The following is an 18,321-nucleotide window of genomic DNA, read 5'->3' on the forward strand; positions in this document are numbered from 1 at the left end:
ATTCTTCCTACCAACTTCTGTGTTTCCTTTAAATTTTGAGGAACTTGCATATCCCGTAGTGCCCGAACCTTTTCTGAATTAGCTTCTATTCCTCGCTCGGTCACTAGATAACCCAATAACTTTCCTCCTTTAGCTCCAAACAGGCATTTCAATGGGTTTAGCTTCAGTCCGTATTGTCGGAGAGTCCCACAGGTTTCCTCTACATCCATGATCAGATTCACTGCTAAAGGGGACTTAATGAGTATATCATCCACATAAACCTCCACGTTGCGCCCGATCTGCTCCCGGAAGATCTTATCCATCATCCTTTGATATGTGACTCCTGCGTTTCTGAGACCAAAGGGCATGACAGTATAACAGAAGGTACCGTCAGTCGTAATGAAGTTAACCTTTTCTTGGTCCTCCATCGCTAAGGGGATCTGATGATACCCCTGATAAGCATCCAACATGCAGATCCTCTCACAATCGGCAGTAGAGTCTACATTTGATCAATCCGGGGCAGGGGATAGCAGTCCTTGGGACTAGCTCGATTTAGATCTCTGAGTCTATGCATACCCTCCACTTATTGTTGAGCTTCTTTACTAAGACCACATTGGAGAGCCAGGATGGGAACTGCACCTCTCGGATGTGGCCTGCTTTCCTGAGCTGGTCCACCTCAGCTCTGATTATTTTATTCTGGTTGGCTGAGAAGTTCCTTTTCTTCTGTTTGACTGGCCGGGAGTTCGGTAGTAGATGTAACTTGTGCTCTGCTACTTCGGGTTTAACTCCAGGTAACTCCTCTGTAGACCAGGCGAAGATATCCCGATTGCAGATCAAGTATTGGATTAATTCTTTCTTGAGAGGAGGAGGCAGGTCGCTTGCTATGCGAGTAAGACTTTCGGGGCGTTCAACATATAGTTGTACCTCCTCCAAGGGGATGGGTTCTTCAACCATGGGCAGAGGTTCTTCTTGGATGGCATGAACTCCTCCCATCTTGCATCCTTTGATTCTTCCGAGCTTCTACCCGGATCATATTAATGTAGCAGCTCCAGGAGACCTTCTGTTCTCCGTTAACTTCCCCGACCTGCTCACCAACAGAGAATTTGATCTTTTGATGGAAGGTAGAAACCGCGGCCTTAAATTCATGCAGGGACGACCTTCCTAGGATGACATTATAAGAGGAGGGGGAATCCACCACTATAAAAGTGCTCTTCCTAGTGCGCACCAATGGCTCGGTGCCCAGAGATATGGCCAGCTTGATCTGACCCATCAGCTTTACTTCGTTGCCCGTAAAGCCATATAGAGAGGTGGCCACGGGTTAGAGTTCAGTGGCATCAATCTGCATCTCCTCGAATGCAGCTCTGAACAAAATATTAACCGAGCTCCCGGTGTCAACAAAAACCCGAGTCACTCGGCTATTGGCAATAATGGCTTTGATGATAAGAGCGTCGTCGTGAGGCAGCTCCAGACTTTCCAGGTCTTGCGACCCGAAGCTGATGACAGGGCCAGCAGCCTGCTCCTGACTGCATCCGACGGTGTGGACCTCCAAGCGACGCACATGGGACTTGCGCGCTCTCCCCGAATCTCCATCAGTCGGGCCTCAAGAGATCATGCATATCTCTCGGACGACCGCGTTGTTGCGATTTTCTGCTTCTCAAGCTTCTCTAATTGGTTCCCCAGCCCGACTGGGCTGCTGAGCATTGGATCCCGCTGGGTCGGGGTGGAGTCGGCCTCCTGACCCAGCTGCGGCGCGCTACTCCTCCATCATTTTGATTACTTGAGGAGCTAACTCAGGAGGTAGTAACCCTAGCTCAGCAGCTCGCCTAGAATCCCGAGCAAACTGAAAGCAATGGTTAGTATTGTGAGTACGGGAACGATGATAGGTACAGTACCGGGAGTTCCATGGTCCCGGTCGGGGGGCATGAACTGCCGCGACTCGTGGTGCCGATCTAACTTCGTGATCGGGCTGAAAGAGAGGCCTGACTTCCCGAGCCCGAGGAAGGGGTTGGGCTAGCTGTTGAGGTGTTCACCTCTCCGGTTTGTTAACAGTGGTAGGCGTCTGGTCTGACTTCCTTCAAGCAGCTTGGGCCTCCTCCACGTTAATATAACTGGCCGCTCTTTCCAGCATGCTATCAAAATTCTTAACTGGATCTTGAATAAGATCCCGGAAGAACTCCCCCTCTGTCAGTCCGTGAGAGAAGATGCTCATCAGTATCTCAGAAGTAGCTGATGGAACGTCCTGAGCCACTTGATTAAATCGCTTGATATAGCTCCGTAGGAGTTCGATTGACCCTTGCTTGAGGGCGAAGAGGCAATGATCTGTTTTCTGGTACTTCCTGCTACTAGCGAAGTGACGTAAGAAGACGGTCTTAAAATCCTGAAAACAACAATGATTTATTTTGTGTATCTTGGCATTGAGGAGGAGAGCGCTAAGTCCCTTAAGTCCGACCGATTCTAAGGCTGATCGATCATATGCTAAGAGACTTGTGCTTGAAGAATGAGGAACAACGTCTCTTAAGTCAACCGACTTTGGACCAACCGTCTATATATTGAGCGCCTTGATACTGAGAAGTGGAGAGTAGAATCCTGGTGAGAGTTTATATACACCGTCACCTCATCTTGATTTGATTGTCACATCATCTTGACCCTCGATCAAATATACATTTAGGTCTGCTCATAACATACTGTATTAGCCAAAATCAGATGCAATGCAGAATAAGGAAACAGAAATCATGTTTTGAAAACAAAAAAATCTAGATTTTGAAAAGCAATAATACTTGAATCAGAAAATCGGTCAGCTACCAAAAGAAATGGTTTGATTAAACTCAGGCCATCCTCAACAGACAAAACTCACCTTATCCTTCTATGTCAATGAGTTTTCTGTAAAATCACTTAATTTATGATACACTGGAAAATGAATAGGCCAAAAAACACTCAAACTAAGATTTATTTACGGGGAACCACGAGAGGATTCATCGTAACTTTGACTCTCATATGGTTCTCTATTGCTAACACCTATGTTGCTCAGATTGGGAATGAGTATTTGACATTGGTGTGGATCCAACTACCTGACACAGCTATATCCAAAGATTTTTGCACATAATAAATAGAGAAATCATGTGTTCGATTGTCGGAAACCAACAATGGAATACAAGGGGTAGATGAAGATTCCTAGCCAACAAAGTCTATGGTCATTAAATGATTAAATACCAAAAGAACACATCATGTTCAAGTTCATCAGTCTACTTGTAGTAGTTTGATGAGAAATGGATCGGCGGGCGCATACTCTTGGGAGGAAAAACTCCTCCCACCCCCTAGTTAACTTGGGACTTGGGAGTCAACTATGAGTTGACCCCGTAATTTATCTTCCTTTATATAACCTGAGACGGATTATGAGGGGGCATCGGGATGAACGTAATTATTTTTTCATTTTTTTTTTTGCTACAATTCATGAGAAAAGGACGTCACATTTACAACAAAAGGTATCTTCATGCATCATTACCTATTCTCAGTGACTTGGAGCAAACAAATTCGTAAACCAGCCATTCCATTTCTTCTTTGTCATATACTGCAACAACTAGCTGGCAGGCTAACTACTAATCTTATAAACATCGGGCACATGTGAGTGGATATACATATATAGATACGCACATTCATGGATGCACTTAGAAAATAACTAAGTTTAATGGAAAAAGAGGTCACAAATAATCGGGACATACCTTCTCTCAAAGTTATCTGCTAGGTAAGTACCTACAACGACCTCTTTTGCGATTCATAATTCAGTATAGCATCTTTTCCTGTGATTAAAAAAGGACCCATTTCTAGAGACAAATCAATCAGATGCATCGCAAATGCAATTATCACTTGTAAAAAATGCAACATGAGTTCCATACTGGCTGATAGACTGATTATGTATCAGAAGTAAATAACATAACCAAATTACAGTAGTCAGGAATACTCTAACAAGATCACAAAACAGGATCAAGAATGGTAGCAGAATTCCTAATCTTTTTCTTGTAATTACCATAGTCACAGTTATTCTTAATGTTCGATTACTGGAATGGAAAAGATCTTTGAGTAAAAAGAGGAATAGGATCAAAAAATTACACAGGGAGTTCCATCATTTATGCTCAAGGAACAAACAAAAGTTGAGTGACATTTTGATATGCAGTAAACTCAAATAGAAACAAGCTTCTTTTTTCGACTTTACCTGCTTGGTTTTGTAACCGAGTCGATCGGATGACACGAACAATCGATGGTGGATGGCGATACAAGCCTCCATAGCTCAGACACATACTTGTAGTCTCCTAAGCAAATTCAAAGAAGATCAATCGACGGTAGCTGGCGATACACCCACCACCTGATCCTGCTACAAGAACTGCTCCGATTGTTTCTTCCTCCGTTAATCCGACACGTACCTGTAATCTCCTAACCTTGTCTGAACCTAGAAAATTTGTGTGACATTGAAGATGGACGGTGAGGATCGGTTGGAGGAAGACGTAAAAAGTCAGAAGGTCGAGCGGTAGGGGTGGCCAAGCCACAATTTGTTGAGATCGCCACAGTCGTTCAATATGAAAACTTTGAATGAGGGAGGAAGGAGGGCGGCTTCCTCTTCTTGTGTCAGGCTAAGCTTGGGACAAGCTTTTATCTGCAATTCCTTGAGCGAAGTGAAGTTTTCAAATCTCTTGAGAGGCATCCGCATGAGTTCATTACATCCTTCTACATGAATGGCTTCAATATCTGAAAGATTCTGTGACATCAATCCTTTTTCTAAGCTTGCCAAATTGTTGCATTCACTGATTCGTAAGTATGAGAGAGATGATGTCGTTTGATTGTATCCGCTTCCATTTGTTTCTAGTTCCCGTAGGCTTGGCAGCTCTGTTGACCCAACTTTTTCAAGTGTTAAATGTGTAAGCGAAGGAGGGAGAGGAGGTAACCTCTCGAGCTTAGGGCATTCAGTGATAAAAAGTCTTTGTAAGCTTGGAAATAGCTCGCTACCGTCAATCCAACACCACCCTTCACATGCCGACATGCTGCCGATCCAGAGTCTTTCCAAGCTAAGAAAACACTTGGATATAGCTTCAGTGCTAAAGAACCCATGACCTATCTGTTTCACTGCTGATATCTTCAGAATGTTAAGAACCTTAAGACATGGAAGTCGTCCAAGATTATTAGGAAGCTCCTCGAGTGCCTCCAGGTCACGCAGTACTAGCGTCTCTACCCTTGGAAGTAGTACTTTTTCTGTAGCACCGTAGAAAGAAAAATCAATATGTTTTAACATAGACATCCCACACAAGCATAGAGACTTGAGACATGGAAGTGAACCAAGATCAGGGAGCTCCTCTAAAACTGGCAAGTCCATCAGTTCCAGCACTTCTAGCACAGGGAACGGATCATTTTCTGTGGCATGAACTGATGCAAACCCAATGTGTTTCAACAACCGCATTTCTTTCATGCGAAGAAACTTGAGACGAGGAAAATGTCCTAGAAAGGAGAGCTCTTCCAACGCATGCATGTGCATCAACTCCAACTCTTCTAGCATAGGAAACAAGGCATTTTCTGTGGCACCGAATGTTGCAAAATCAATGTGTTTCAATGACTTTATTTCTGTCATTCGAACAACCCTCAGACAAGGAAATCGTCCAAGATTAGGAAATTCTTCCAATACATTCATGTTCGTCAGCTGTAGCTCTTCTAGCATAGGAAATAATTTGCTCTCCCTAGAACCACATACCTCAAAACATGATTTCGAGAAGCACATGCTCTTTATGTGGAAGACCTTGAGGTGCGGCAGCAATGCAGTGCAGGAAATATCTTTCCAACTCTCACAGTAGCTCAACTCAAGTATTTCCAAGTTGGATAATTCCTCCTTTTTCATCCAGCTGGGTGATGTGGCACCACAATACCTCCTGATCTTTAATCGTTTTAGTGACTCATGTGGTTGGAGTCCTTCAAGTACCTCCTCCATGACAACTAACTTGTTATCATCCAACTTGGGATCAAATCCCCATCCCAACTCTAGAGCATCAAGGTACTCTTTGTTCTTCATTTGTGCCTTTTCAGCCTCTTCTTTACTTTCAACATTCTCCAGATTAGTAATTTTGAGTTTTCCATGAAGCTGCTTCAAACCACTTAGCTCTGTGATCTTGAATCCAACTTCCTTTCGCACATGGAATTCAGACAATTCTTGAAGAGAGGTTAGCCTTCCTATCATTTTGATCTTTACAACTACTTCATTTTCAACGTCAATGTGCCTCAAATTAATTATCTGACTTATATCTTCTGGAAGAGAGATTAATGAGTTGCAGTTTGCTTTCAGTGTCTGCAAATTGTAGAGTTCACACAGTGATCCAGGCAATTTTTTTATTCCATTGTAAGAAATGTCCAGGTACCGGAGATGTACCAATTCACCAACACTAATAGGCAGCATCCGCAAGCGACAACGAGACAAAACCAATACACGAATGCTTCTTAATTTTTTGATAAAGCCAATGGGTGGTGACTTTAAATGTAGGCATCTAAAGAATAGAGAATGTAATTTCTTGAATCTAGACCTCAAATATTTTGTCTGTACGAACCCTGTTTCAAGTGCTAGATGACGGAGGGTGGTTGATATCTTATTGGACTTGCCATCATTCGTCCTACTTATTTCGTCCACAGAAACCGCTTGTGTTAGATCATGTATGAGGTCATGCATCACATAATAATGCCCCAACCATGACGTTTCTTGTTGAAACAAAGACATGTTGACCAACTCATGAAAGTACTTACTTGCTACATCTTCCATCCTCTGATTTCCTTGAGCTACAACGAACCCTTCGGCCATCCACATTCTTGTTAGTTCAATTTCAGAAAACTTGTAATCCTTTTGAAAGAGGGAACAGAAGGCAAAACACCGCTTGAGAGGTGCACTAAGATATTGATAGCTCAGTTGTAGGACTGGAATAATATCATTTTTATTCTGTTGCAATTCCCATACCTCGCTCTTCATTATACTTCTCCAGTAGTGTGGGTTCATGTTGGATCCTAACAAGTTTCCCACTGTTTTTGCTGCTAGTGGCAAGCCCTTCAACTTTGAAGCTATAATTCTCCCGATTTCCTCAAGTTCTGGGTACTCCTCAGGTTTGGAAGGACCAAATGCACATTTCTTGAACAGCTCCCAAAATGATATTTTATCTAAATCACCAAGAACAATCGCCTCCACTGTACCAATTTTGTCAGCAATGCTCTTGCTCCGAGTTGTCACTATGACCTTGCTTCCTGCAGCAGCATCCTGGAATGGTGCACACAACTTTCTCCACTCCTCCTCGTCTTCATTCCAAACATCGTCGAGGACTAACAGAATCATCTTAGACGCAATTTTCTCTTTCAGAATGTTTTGGAGAACATCTAACTTCATTTGTGAAGAATGTTCAGTCTTGGTTACAGACTCGATGATCTCCTTGGTGAGTCTTTGCACATTAAAATTCTCGGACACACAAATCCAAATCTTGAGGCCGAAATGGTTCTGAATCTCTTTGTCCTTGTAAACAAGCTGAGCCAAAGTAGTCTTCCCAACTCCTCCTATTCCAACAAGAGGTATGACCGAGAAGCTACTGCCCTTGTCACTTGCTGATGCTGACTCGTCTGTTGATCTTAGTAATAGCTCTATTATTCTCTTTTGTTCTTCCTCTCTGCCAAGCACTTTGCTGATCAAGAAAGAGCTTGTTTCTCGTGTGGCCGACGCCAAATCAGATTGATACTGCCCATCAGATGCATCCGCTTGTAATAATTGGCACATTTCCTTCATGCCAGCATAAATACTGTCACGCCCCAGAGGAGTCCCTGCCAGACAAAAATCCGGCAGCATCTCCCCTGTACCGGTGACAATATGAAGCATACATACATACATCACAATATATAAACATAAACAACATATTCATCAGCCCCCACGGCTGGAACATACAGAAAATAGAAACAAAATAACCACGAAATGTATCAATTATATATATCTATCCATAGACTACAACTACTATACAGATAAACGACATCTGTAACAAAAGTGCAAAATGTAAATACAGCGAAACAAAAGTAAAACAAACCAGAAAATCAGCACGTCGAGATCTCTGAGCAACTCTATGAAAGTCCAAAATCAACAGTAATATCAAAAGGATCCCTGTGTCTGCAAAACTGGAGACCAAGGAATGTAGCAAATTAGCCAAATGGCTAAGTGGATACTCAAGAAAGATGTGCATGAATTTAATCTTCTTGAAGAAGTCAAGGAAGTAGAATAAATCATCATCTTTTGTTACAACTTTAGGATTATTCTTAAAGTTCTACATTTATACATATATATGTATAATCATCTTCTCATTATCTATAATCAGGTAATATTTTTATATTAGAGTTTAGGATCTTCACCTTATCATCATTTATTATCATCAATTAAAATAAATTCTCCAGTTTTATTATTTAATCAATCGGTATACAAGTTATCATGACAATATCAATATGTATATAAATGGTCTAAATCTGATAAATCAACTAAAAAGTGAATCATTGGAGCCAATATCATCAGAGTGTAATGTCATATGTATAGGCTAAAAGCCTCCTCAGAGTATAATATTGTCGCATACGTCATCTGACGTACGGGCTATCAGCCCTCACCAGCAGAAGACATAATAAACATTGACCAAGGGCTATATCATGCCACCACACCTTGAGTGTACGGTCAGGTACTCTGGACCGCGGGCCGCCGCGCTACCACAATAACATGTGGGTGGTCTAGTACTCCAATATAAAGCTCTAGTATAAAGCTAGGTTCATGGTCTTCACTGTTTAATATTCTTCATTTATTATCTTTATTAATTCACCGTTATGATTATATTCATCCATTTATCATGATTATTCTCTTTTCATATTAATTGGTCAATCAAGGTAATATTTTCGTATCAAATCTATTAGTTTATCATTATAGGGTCCACAGATAAAAAGTTACAAGTATCAACAGATAGAGTATCAAAAGAAATAAATACAAAGGTCAAGCAAATAAAAGACAAGGTAGCAATGTAAGATAAATTTAGAAACATTCAATTCTAATAATCAAATTGTAACTAAGAACTCAATATGAACAAGAAATAATATCAATTATTTACCCTCCAATAATTTTAATATTTTAACCCATTTCGCTATTTCTAATATCAGTTTAATCCCCATTTTGAAAACAATAATACAACATATACATATTCCAATTTATATATTTTTTTCATGCACAAGGAAATAGACAAGAGTAGATATATCCACCTTATATACAGCAAAAATCTCCGAGTATCGGCAGGTCACCGTGCTCCACTCGAGCTCGGATCTACAAACACAATATCAAACATAACTTAAATAATCAAAATACTATCTAATAATAATAATGACCTAAAATCTACACATTAACTTAACCCAAAGCAACCTAAAATATACCTTCTAAGGGTTTTGTGTGGCTGCTGGAAATGAGGACAGCAACTAGGGTTATTTTCCCTTCGTCGTTGGCCGCCTCAGCTAGCTCCGGCGAGCTCCGGCAGTGCTGCCAAGAAAAGGGCAGCAGCTAGGGCTGCTGTTGGAGGAAACAAAAGGCAGCAAGGTGCTGCTGTTGGAGGGGAAAAGGAGAGAGCAACTAGGGCTTTGTTTTTCCCTCCTTTCCTAGTGGTCCGGCGAGCTCCGGCACACTCCGAGGAGCTCCGACGATGTTGCCGAGAAGCAGGACAGCAACAAGGAAGAAGAGACTTGTTGCTTGTGGTCGTTGGAGAAGAGAAAAACAAAAGAGAAGGGGGTTGCAAGCTTGGAGAAGAAGAATGAGGAAGAAATCCGCAGTTCGTCGTCGCTAGAGAAGGGAAAGGAGAAGAAGAGAAGGGTTTTGAGGCATCGGTGGGGAAAAGAAAAGGGAAAAGGAAAAAGGGGGTGTGGGGGAAGGCATGTCCACGTGGGTGAGTGGCATGGTTTTTTTTTTTTTCCACACTTAACATTCTCCCCCACTAAAAGAAATTTGGTCCCCAAATTTAAGTAATTGAGACGCATTGATACCTGAGGTAAATAAATGAGGATATCCGATACGCATATCCTCCTCACGCTCCCAAGTTGCTTCTTGATCAGAGTGGTGTTGCCACCCAACCTTTACGAGACGAAGGCATTTGTTCCTCAACCGATGTTCCTTGCGATCTAGAATACGAACAGGGAATTCTTCGTATGTCGCATTAGACTGTAGGGGAACTATAAGATCCTTCAAGACATGTGTTGGATCCGGAACATATTTCCGCAGCATAGAAACATGTAAAACATTATGTACTCCTGCTAAAGCTGGGGGTAACGCAAGTCGATATGCAACAGCACCAATCCGCTCAAGAATCTGGAAAGGTCCGATAAATCTGGGTGCTAACTTCCCTTTTAACCCAAATCTCTTAACTCCTTTTATGGGTGAAACACGAAGAAATACGTGATTACCTACTGTGAATTCTAACATTCTTCGTCTTTTATCTGCGTAACTCTTTTGGCGACTCTGAGCAGTCAACAGTCTTTGTCTAATAGTTCGTACTAGTTCAGCATCCTGCTGAACACTCTGAGGGCCCAAGAGTTGACGTTCACCGACCTCGTCCCATAAGATAGGAGATCTACATGCTCTGCCGTAAAGTGCTTCAAACGGTGCCATTTGAATAGCAGAGTGGTAACTGTTATTATAAGCAAACTCTACCAAATGTAGGTGGTCCTCCCAACTACCCCCAAAATCTAGCACACAAGCACGCAACAGATCCTCTAGAGTCTGGATAGTGCGCTCTGACTGTCCATCAGTCTGAGGATGAAAAGCGGTGCTAAAGCGTAGCTCGGTTCCCAACGCCTTTTGAAAACTTTGCCAGAATCTCGAAGTAAAACGTGGATCTCTATCAGAAATAATACTGAGGGGAATACCATGGAGTTTAATAATTTCTCTGCAATATAACTCTGCTAGACGATCTAGAGATTCTGTCTTATGAATCGGTAAGAAATGTGCTGATTTAGTTAACCGATCGACAATCACCCAGATTGAATCATGTCTCCTCTGGGTCCTTGGTAACCCCGTGACAAAATCCATAGTGACATGCTCCCACTTCCATTCCGGCACTACAATCTTCTGAAGTAACCCGGCCGGTCTCTGGTGTTCTGCCTTAACTTGCTGGCAAACTAGACACCGAGCTACAAAGTCTGCAATATCTCTTTTCATACCTTTCCACCAATATGATCGCTTCAAATCTCGATACATCCGTGTACCACCAGGATGAACTGCAAATTTCGATCGGTGGGCTTCTTGAAGGAGATCCTCCTTAACAGGATGTACCTCTGGGACACATAATCTGCTTCGGAACCGAAGAGATCCATCCATATCACGTGTGAATTCTGGCTTGGGGCCTAACTCCAACTCACTAGCTATAGATCTGAGATACTGGTCTTCCATTTGACTTTCCTTAATCCGCTCCACCAATGGGGACTGTGCGATCAAGGAGACCAGTATACCACGCTGTGTTTGCCCTACTTCAGATAAATCTAATTTTGAAAACTGTCTGACTATATCTGTAACTGCCACCCTGTGAGTTGCCAATACTCCTCTAGACTTCCTGCTCAATGCATCTGCGACTACATTAGCTTTTCCAGGATGGTAGTTGATAGTGCAGTCATAGTCTTTCAGAAACTCCATCCACCTTCTCTGTCGAAGGTTTAACTCTTTCTGAGTGAAAAGATATTTCAGACTCTTGTGATCGGTGAATATCTCAAAGGTAATACCGTAGAGATAATGTCTCCAAATTTTAAGGGCAAAAATGATGGCTGCTAATTCTAAATCATGCACGGGATAATTCTTCTCATGATCTTTTAGCTGATGAGAAGCATAAGCTACTACTCTATCATACTGCATCAAAACTGCCCCTAATCCTTGAATAGATGCATCAGTGTAAAGAATGAATCCATCATCTCCAGAGGGAATAACTAATACTGGAGCACTCACCAATCTCTGCTTGAGCTCTTGGAAGCTTGCTTCACAAGCCTCAGACCAAGTAAACTTGACTCCTTTTCTAGTTAATCGAGTCAAAGGTGCAGCAATACTAGAAAATCCTTCCACAAATCTCCGATAGTACCCAGCTAATCCGAGAAAACTACGAATTTCCTGCACTGACTTTGGTTGTTCCCATCGGTCAACTGCTTCAATCTTCTGGGGGTCTACTGAAATCCCTTTGCTAGAGATTACATGCCCTAGAAATCCCACAGAAGTAAGCCAAAAAGCACATTTACTAAACTTTGCATATAAGCGTTCCTTCCGTAAAGTTTCTAGAACTATTCTGAGATGTTGTTCGTGTTCCTCTTCTGATCGCGAATATACCAGAATGTCATCAATAAAGACAATAACAAACCGGTCTAAATATTCTAAGAATACCCGGTTCATTAGATCCATAAATGCTGCAGGAGCATTGGTAAGCCCAAACGGCATTACCAAAAACTCATAATGTCCATATCGAGTACGGAAGGCAGTCTTCTGAATATCTGTATCTCTAACTCGTAACTGGTGATAGCCTGATCTTAAATCAATTTTTGAGTACACACAGGTACCTTTAAGCTGATCAAATAAATCATCTATTCTAGGTAGAGGATACTTGTTCTTGATAGTTACAGAGTTTAACTGCCTATAATCAATACAGAGCCTCAAGGATCCATCTTTTTTCTTAACAAAGAGCACTGGAGCACCCCAAGGAGAAACACTAGGACGAATAAAACTCTTGTCTAGCAACTCCTGAAGCTGGATCTTTAGTTCCTCCAGTTCTCTTGGTGCCATCCGATATGGAGCTTTCGATATTGAAGCTGTGCCAGGAAGCAACTCAATGGCAAACTCTACCTGTCGCCGAGGTGGCAAACCAGGAAGTTCTTCAGGAAATACGTCGGGATATTCACGTATTATGTGGACATCAGAAAGCTGGACAGAACTATCCACATTGGAACTCACTAAAGACAAGAGATACCCCTTGCATCCCCGAGCCAACAATTGCTGAGCCTGGAGAGCTGAGATAATAGATACCCCTCGATCATTGATCCCAATAAATTCCCATGATGATTGATCTAAGGGCTGAAAAGTCACCACTTTGGCTCGACAATCGACAGTGGCATGATGCTCTGACAGCCAATCCATACCCAAAATAATATCGAATTCAGTCATCTCTAGCACTTGTAGATCCACAGTAAGGATATGACTATCAAAAGTTAAAGGGCAACTCTTGATCTCCTGATCTGACATCAATACTCCACCTGATGGTGTCAATACTGATAATCCATAAGGTCGAAGAGTTGGGACCCTCCTAATCTTGCATACAAACTCAGGAGAAATAAAGGAATGCGAGCTACCCGTATCTATCAATATATCCGCAGGAATATTATAAACAGAAATAATACCTCGGATAACAGATCCTCCAGCTCGCTGTGCCTCCTCACGAGTCAAAGCATAAACATGTCCCGGCTCAAGACCTGATGGCTGACCCCTCTGGATAGAAGAAGAGGGTTGACTCTGATCCTGCGAAGGCTGGTATGACTGGGTCGAAGGCTGATAAGATAATGGTGGCTGATACTGCTGGGGTGGAGGTAATAAGTACTGCTGGGGTGGAGGTAGCAGGTACTGCTGGGGTGGAGCCACCAAATACTGCTGAGATGGAGCTGTCAAGTACTGCTGAGATGGAGCTGGCAAGTACTGAGATGGAGCTGGCAGATACTGCTGAAGTGGAGGTACTGAGTGATACTCACTCTCCACCTGGGACTGCAAATGATAGAGTTGTGGCTGGTGAGCAGACTGTGTAGGTGGGGGATTTCGTGGTTGAGACTGCTGGGATCTCTGCGGGCCTTTCTGCTGCCGAGACTGTGGAGGTCGTGAGGTAGGTCGAGCCTGCTGAGACTGTGATCCTCCTGCTTGATGTTGTGCCTTCAAAGTGCAATCTTTCTGCATATGTCCGGGCAGTTTACAATAAAAACATATACTCTTATCCAGTGGACATTCTGATGCCAGGTGATTTGGTGCACCACATTGAAAACACTTCACCGATATCTGGCCCCGCTGTGATGGAACTGGGCGACTAGATCCCTGTGATACTTTGGCCACCTTTCGTGACCGTGAAGACTCTCTAGTCGTATCCTGACCACGAGATCGACGACCTCGACTCTGCTGTCTAGAGTGTGAGCTCTGCGAGGTCTGTCGGCTGGCTTCTCTTTCTTGAGAGACTTGCTGCTGAGTCATCTCAATAAATATGGCTCGATCAAGTGCCTCTCGATAAGTAGTAACAGGAAATCCAGACATCCTGATCCGAATATATGCTGTCCACCCCTGTTAAAGTGAAACATACGGTCTGAGTCCTGAGCAACCATATGTGGGCAAAACTCAGCAAGTCTGCTAAATTCTGCACTATAGTCTAGCACACTTCGGTCACCTTGCTTGAGACTCATGAATTCCTGGCGTCGAGCAACACAAAATGCTACAGGAAAATACTGTCTCTCGAACGCCTCTCGAAAAGACTGCCAAGAGATAATCTGATCCCCAAAGACTGTCTTTTGCATCTTCCACCATGTGGATGCTTGCCCTCGAAAATGATAAGCGGCTAGCTCTACCTTCTCTGTGTTTGAACAGGACATGTATCCAAAAGTGCCCTCAATATCTTCCAACCATGTACGCGCCACCCAAGGATCGGTGCCTCCATGGAACAGTGTAAAACGATCCTTTGCTGAACTAGCAAGCAAAGGAATACGGGCCTTTTCCATAATAAGCCATGATGTAGGAATGGCTGGTACGGCTACCTAAGCTGCAACAAGATGAGGTTGTCCCTCAGTCTGACCACCGACTCCAATACTGGGACCAACCAGAGCTCCCGGTATCAACTCAGATGGGGAGATAGGAGCCTCATCCAAACCAAGATCAGTAGTAGTGGCACGCTGACATGCACGACCATGACCGCGACCACTACCACTGTCGCAACCACGACTGCGACTACGGGCACTGCTACTGCCCCAACCGCGACCACGGGCTCGTGGCATTGCCTATAAAATCAGATGAAAATTTTCAATAATCATAATCAAGATAATTAAAACAAAGAATGACCCGTAAATCCTATAGCTCAGAGATACAACTCGACTTGTATAAAAATTCCTTTGCTCGAGAAGTACATAAACCGAAAACAAAATCTCAAATAAAGCCAAAACCCACGAACGAAAACGAAAAACCGAGCTCGATACAATAAAATTGTCACGCCCCGAAGAGTCCTCGCCAGACAAAAATCCGACAGCATCTCCCCTATACCGGTGACAATATGAAGCATACATACATACATCACAATATATAAACATAAACAACATATTCATCAGCCCACACGGCTGGAACATACGTAAAATAGAAACAAAATAACCACGAAATGTATCAATTATATATATATTCATAGTTCATAAACTACAACTACTATACAGATAAACAACAAATCAGCACGTCGAGATCTCTGAGCAACTCTATGAAAGTCCAAAATCAACTATAATATCAAAAGGATCCCTGTGTCTGCAAAACTGGAGACCAAGGAATGTAGAAAGTTAGCCAAATGGATAAGTGGATACTCAAGAAAGATGTGCATGAATTTAATCTTATTGAAAAAGTCAAGGAAGTAGAATAAATCACAATCTTTTGTTACAACTTTAGGATTATTCTTAAAGTTCTTCATTTATACATATATATGTATCATCATTTTCTCATTATCTATAATCAGGTAAGATTTTTATATTAGAGTTTAGGATCTTCACCTTATCATTACTTGTCATCATTAATAAAATCAATTCTTCAGTCTTATTATTTAATCACTTGGTTATAAGTTATCATGGTAACATCAACATGTATATCAATAGTCTGAATCTGATAAATCAACTAAAAAGTGAATCACTGGAGCCAATATCATCAGAGTGAAATATCATATGGATAGGCTAAAAGCCTCCTCAGAGTATAAAACTGTCGCATACGTCATCTGACGTACGCGCTATCAGCCCTCACGGTGGAAGACATAATAAACACCGACCGAGGGCTACATCACGCCAACACGCCTCGGTGTACGGTCAGTACTCTGGATCGCGGCCACCGCGCTACCACAATAACATGTGGGCGGTCCAGTACTCTAATATAGAGCTCTGGTATAAAGCTAGGCTCATAGTCTTCACTTTTTAATTCTTCATTTATTATCTTTATTAATTCACCGTTATGATTATATTCATCCATTTATCATGATTATTCTCTTTTCATATTAATTGGTCAATCAAGGTAATATTTTCGTATCAAATCTATTAGTTTATCATTATAGGGTCCACAGATAAAAAGTTACAAGTATCAACAGATAGAGTATCAAAAGCATGAAGTATGAAAGGTCAAGCAAGTCAAAAGAGACAAGGTAGCAACAGAAGATAAATTTCGAATATTTCTTTAATTTTAAAAACAACCCTCCCCATATCAATCCCAATATGAACCCACATATGAACAAGAAATAATATCAATTATTTACCCTCCAATAATTTTAATATTTTAACCCATTTCGCTATTTCTAATATCAGTTTAATCCCCATTTTGAAAACAATAATACAACATATACATATTCCAATTTATATATTTTTTTCATGCACAAGGAAATAGACAAGAGTAGATATATCCACCTTATATACAGCAAAAATCTCCGAGTATCGGCAGGTCACCGTGCTCCACTCGAGCTCGGATCTACAAACACAATATCAAACATAACTTAAATAATCAAAATACTATCTAATAATAATAATGACCTAAAATCTACACATTAACTTAACCCAAAGCAACCTAAAATATACCTTCTAAGGGTTTTGTGTGGCTGCTGGAAATGAGGACAGCAACTAGGGTTATTTTCCCTTCGTCGTTGGCCGCCTCAGCTAGCTCCGGCGAGCTCCGGCAGTGCTGCCAAGAAAAGGGCAGCAGCTAGGGCTGCTGTTGGAGGAAACAAAAGGCAGCAAGGTGCTGCTGTTGGAGGGGAAAAGGAGAGAGCAACTAGGGCTTTGTTTTTCCCTCCTTTCCTAGTGGTCCGGCGAGCTCCGGCACACTCCGAGGAGCTCCGACGATGTTGCCGAGAAGCAGGACAGCAACAAGGAAGAAGAGACTTGTTGCTTGTGGTCGTTGGAGAAGAGAAAAACAAAAGAGAAGGGGGTTGCAAGCTTGGAGAAGAAGAATGAGGAAGAAATCCGCAGTTCGTCGTCGCTAGAGAAGGGAAAGGAGAAGAAGAGAAGGGTTTTGAGGCATCGGTGGGGAAAAGAAAAGGGAAAAGGAAAAAGGGAGTGTGGGGGAGGGCATGTGCACGTGGGTGAGTGGCATGGTTTTTTTTTTTTTTTTTTTTTTCCACACTTAACAAATACAATCCAACTTTTTCTGGATCTTGTTCAGTCTTTTGACAGAATCACTGAACAATTTAGCTTTGGCGTTCCTAATAGCTCTAGAAATGCGGTTACCCGCCATGTGACTTGTCTCTTCTTTAATCTTTTGCTTCATGCCATGGAACGTCAGGTAATCGAGGAAGTCTTCGGCGTCGTAAGCGGCATCTTGGAGTTGCTTCATCATCTCGACTAACCTTGCGTCCCTGCTCCATCTCATCCCTGCCTTGTCGACGATCGTGTGGATGTTAAGCAGAGATCTTTGTAGCTTCTGCAAGTCATCGTCCTGAAGGCCGTGCAGCTTTCCTCTCAGCGACGATGTGGACACCCTGTCGACAAGCATCCTGATGACAGGCTTGGCTAGCCATCCTCCGACTGCTAGCGCTGCTGCACCCTCCATTGGATATATTTTAGAACAGAGCCTTATTTCACGAAACCGATCCCCAATTCACAAGAGAGAAGGGATTGTAGGAATGAAAGAGTCTTGATTCGAATGAGCAACAAAAATAGATCTTTGCTACTCCGCTGACTTCAAAGTCCTGAATTATTGGAGACAACATGGACCGCACTCCAATAATAGAGCCTACATAACACTTTTTCTTGGATTGAGAAATAGAGGATTTGACCTTTTTCATGAAGTGTTAAAGATCCCCTTAGAAACAATTCTTTATGCCTTGTTAGAGGTGGTTAAGAAAGAAAATTTTAAATTGCATATTCTTAATCTGTTTAGACATAAAATAATCATGAATGAAAGGTGTGGATTATTTTTTAATATTTTAATCTATCTAAAATCAAACAAAATGAATTTCTTTTTCTTCCTTTTTATCTTGCCTAAATCCCTCTTGTGACGTCGCGAGATATTGTTCACGGCTGCCAATGACCTCCTTGAAGGTGGGCGAACTCATA

At 42.2% G+C, this 18,321-nt stretch overlaps 1 protein-coding gene across 4 annotated transcripts; it reads right to left on the reverse strand.

Moving 5' to 3' along the window:
• Positions 1–3,526: 3,526 nt before the first annotated feature.
• LOC122031133 (disease resistance protein RGA2-like) lies at positions 3,527–17,984 on the reverse strand. Of its 4 annotated transcripts, none has more exons than XR_006125752.1 (4): positions 9,430–9,952; positions 9,262–9,322; positions 4,190–8,148; positions 3,527–3,776 (listed from the first exon to the last, which is right to left on the reverse strand). XR_006125752.1 is itself a non-coding variant. In XM_042590215.1 (4 exons), exon 4 carries the CDS (start codon positions 7,868–7,870, stop codon positions 4,487–4,489), a length of 3,384 nt encoding a protein of 1,127 aa, XP_042446149.1. In that variant the 5' UTR covers positions 7,871–8,148; positions 9,262–9,322; positions 16,678–16,738; positions 16,846–17,984; the 3' UTR covers positions 4,070–4,486. The 4 variants fall into 4 exon arrangements, 3 of the variants coding, with proteins under 3 accessions (XP_042446149.1, XP_042446150.1, XP_042446148.1); XM_042590215.1 differs by lacking the exons at positions 3,527–3,776; positions 9,430–9,952 and adding exons at positions 16,678–16,738; positions 16,846–17,984 and having other exon boundaries at positions 4,070–8,148; XM_042590216.1 differs by lacking the exons at positions 3,527–3,776; positions 9,430–9,952 and adding an exon at positions 13,411–13,542 and having other exon boundaries at positions 4,070–8,148.
• Positions 17,985–18,321: the final 337 nt, after the last annotated feature.

The sequence above is a fragment of the Zingiber officinale genome, chromosome 11A, assembly GCF_018446385.1.
Source record: "Zingiber officinale cultivar Zhangliang chromosome 11A, Zo_v1.1, whole genome shotgun sequence".
Lineage (NCBI taxonomy): Eukaryota > Viridiplantae > Streptophyta > Magnoliopsida > Zingiberales > Zingiberaceae > Zingiber > Zingiber officinale.

Coding starts and splice junctions, on each gene's coding strand:
- LOC122031133 (XM_042590215.1), bottom strand. CDS start 7,870: ATGTATGTATGTATGCTTCATATTGTCACCGGTACAGGGGAGATGCTG.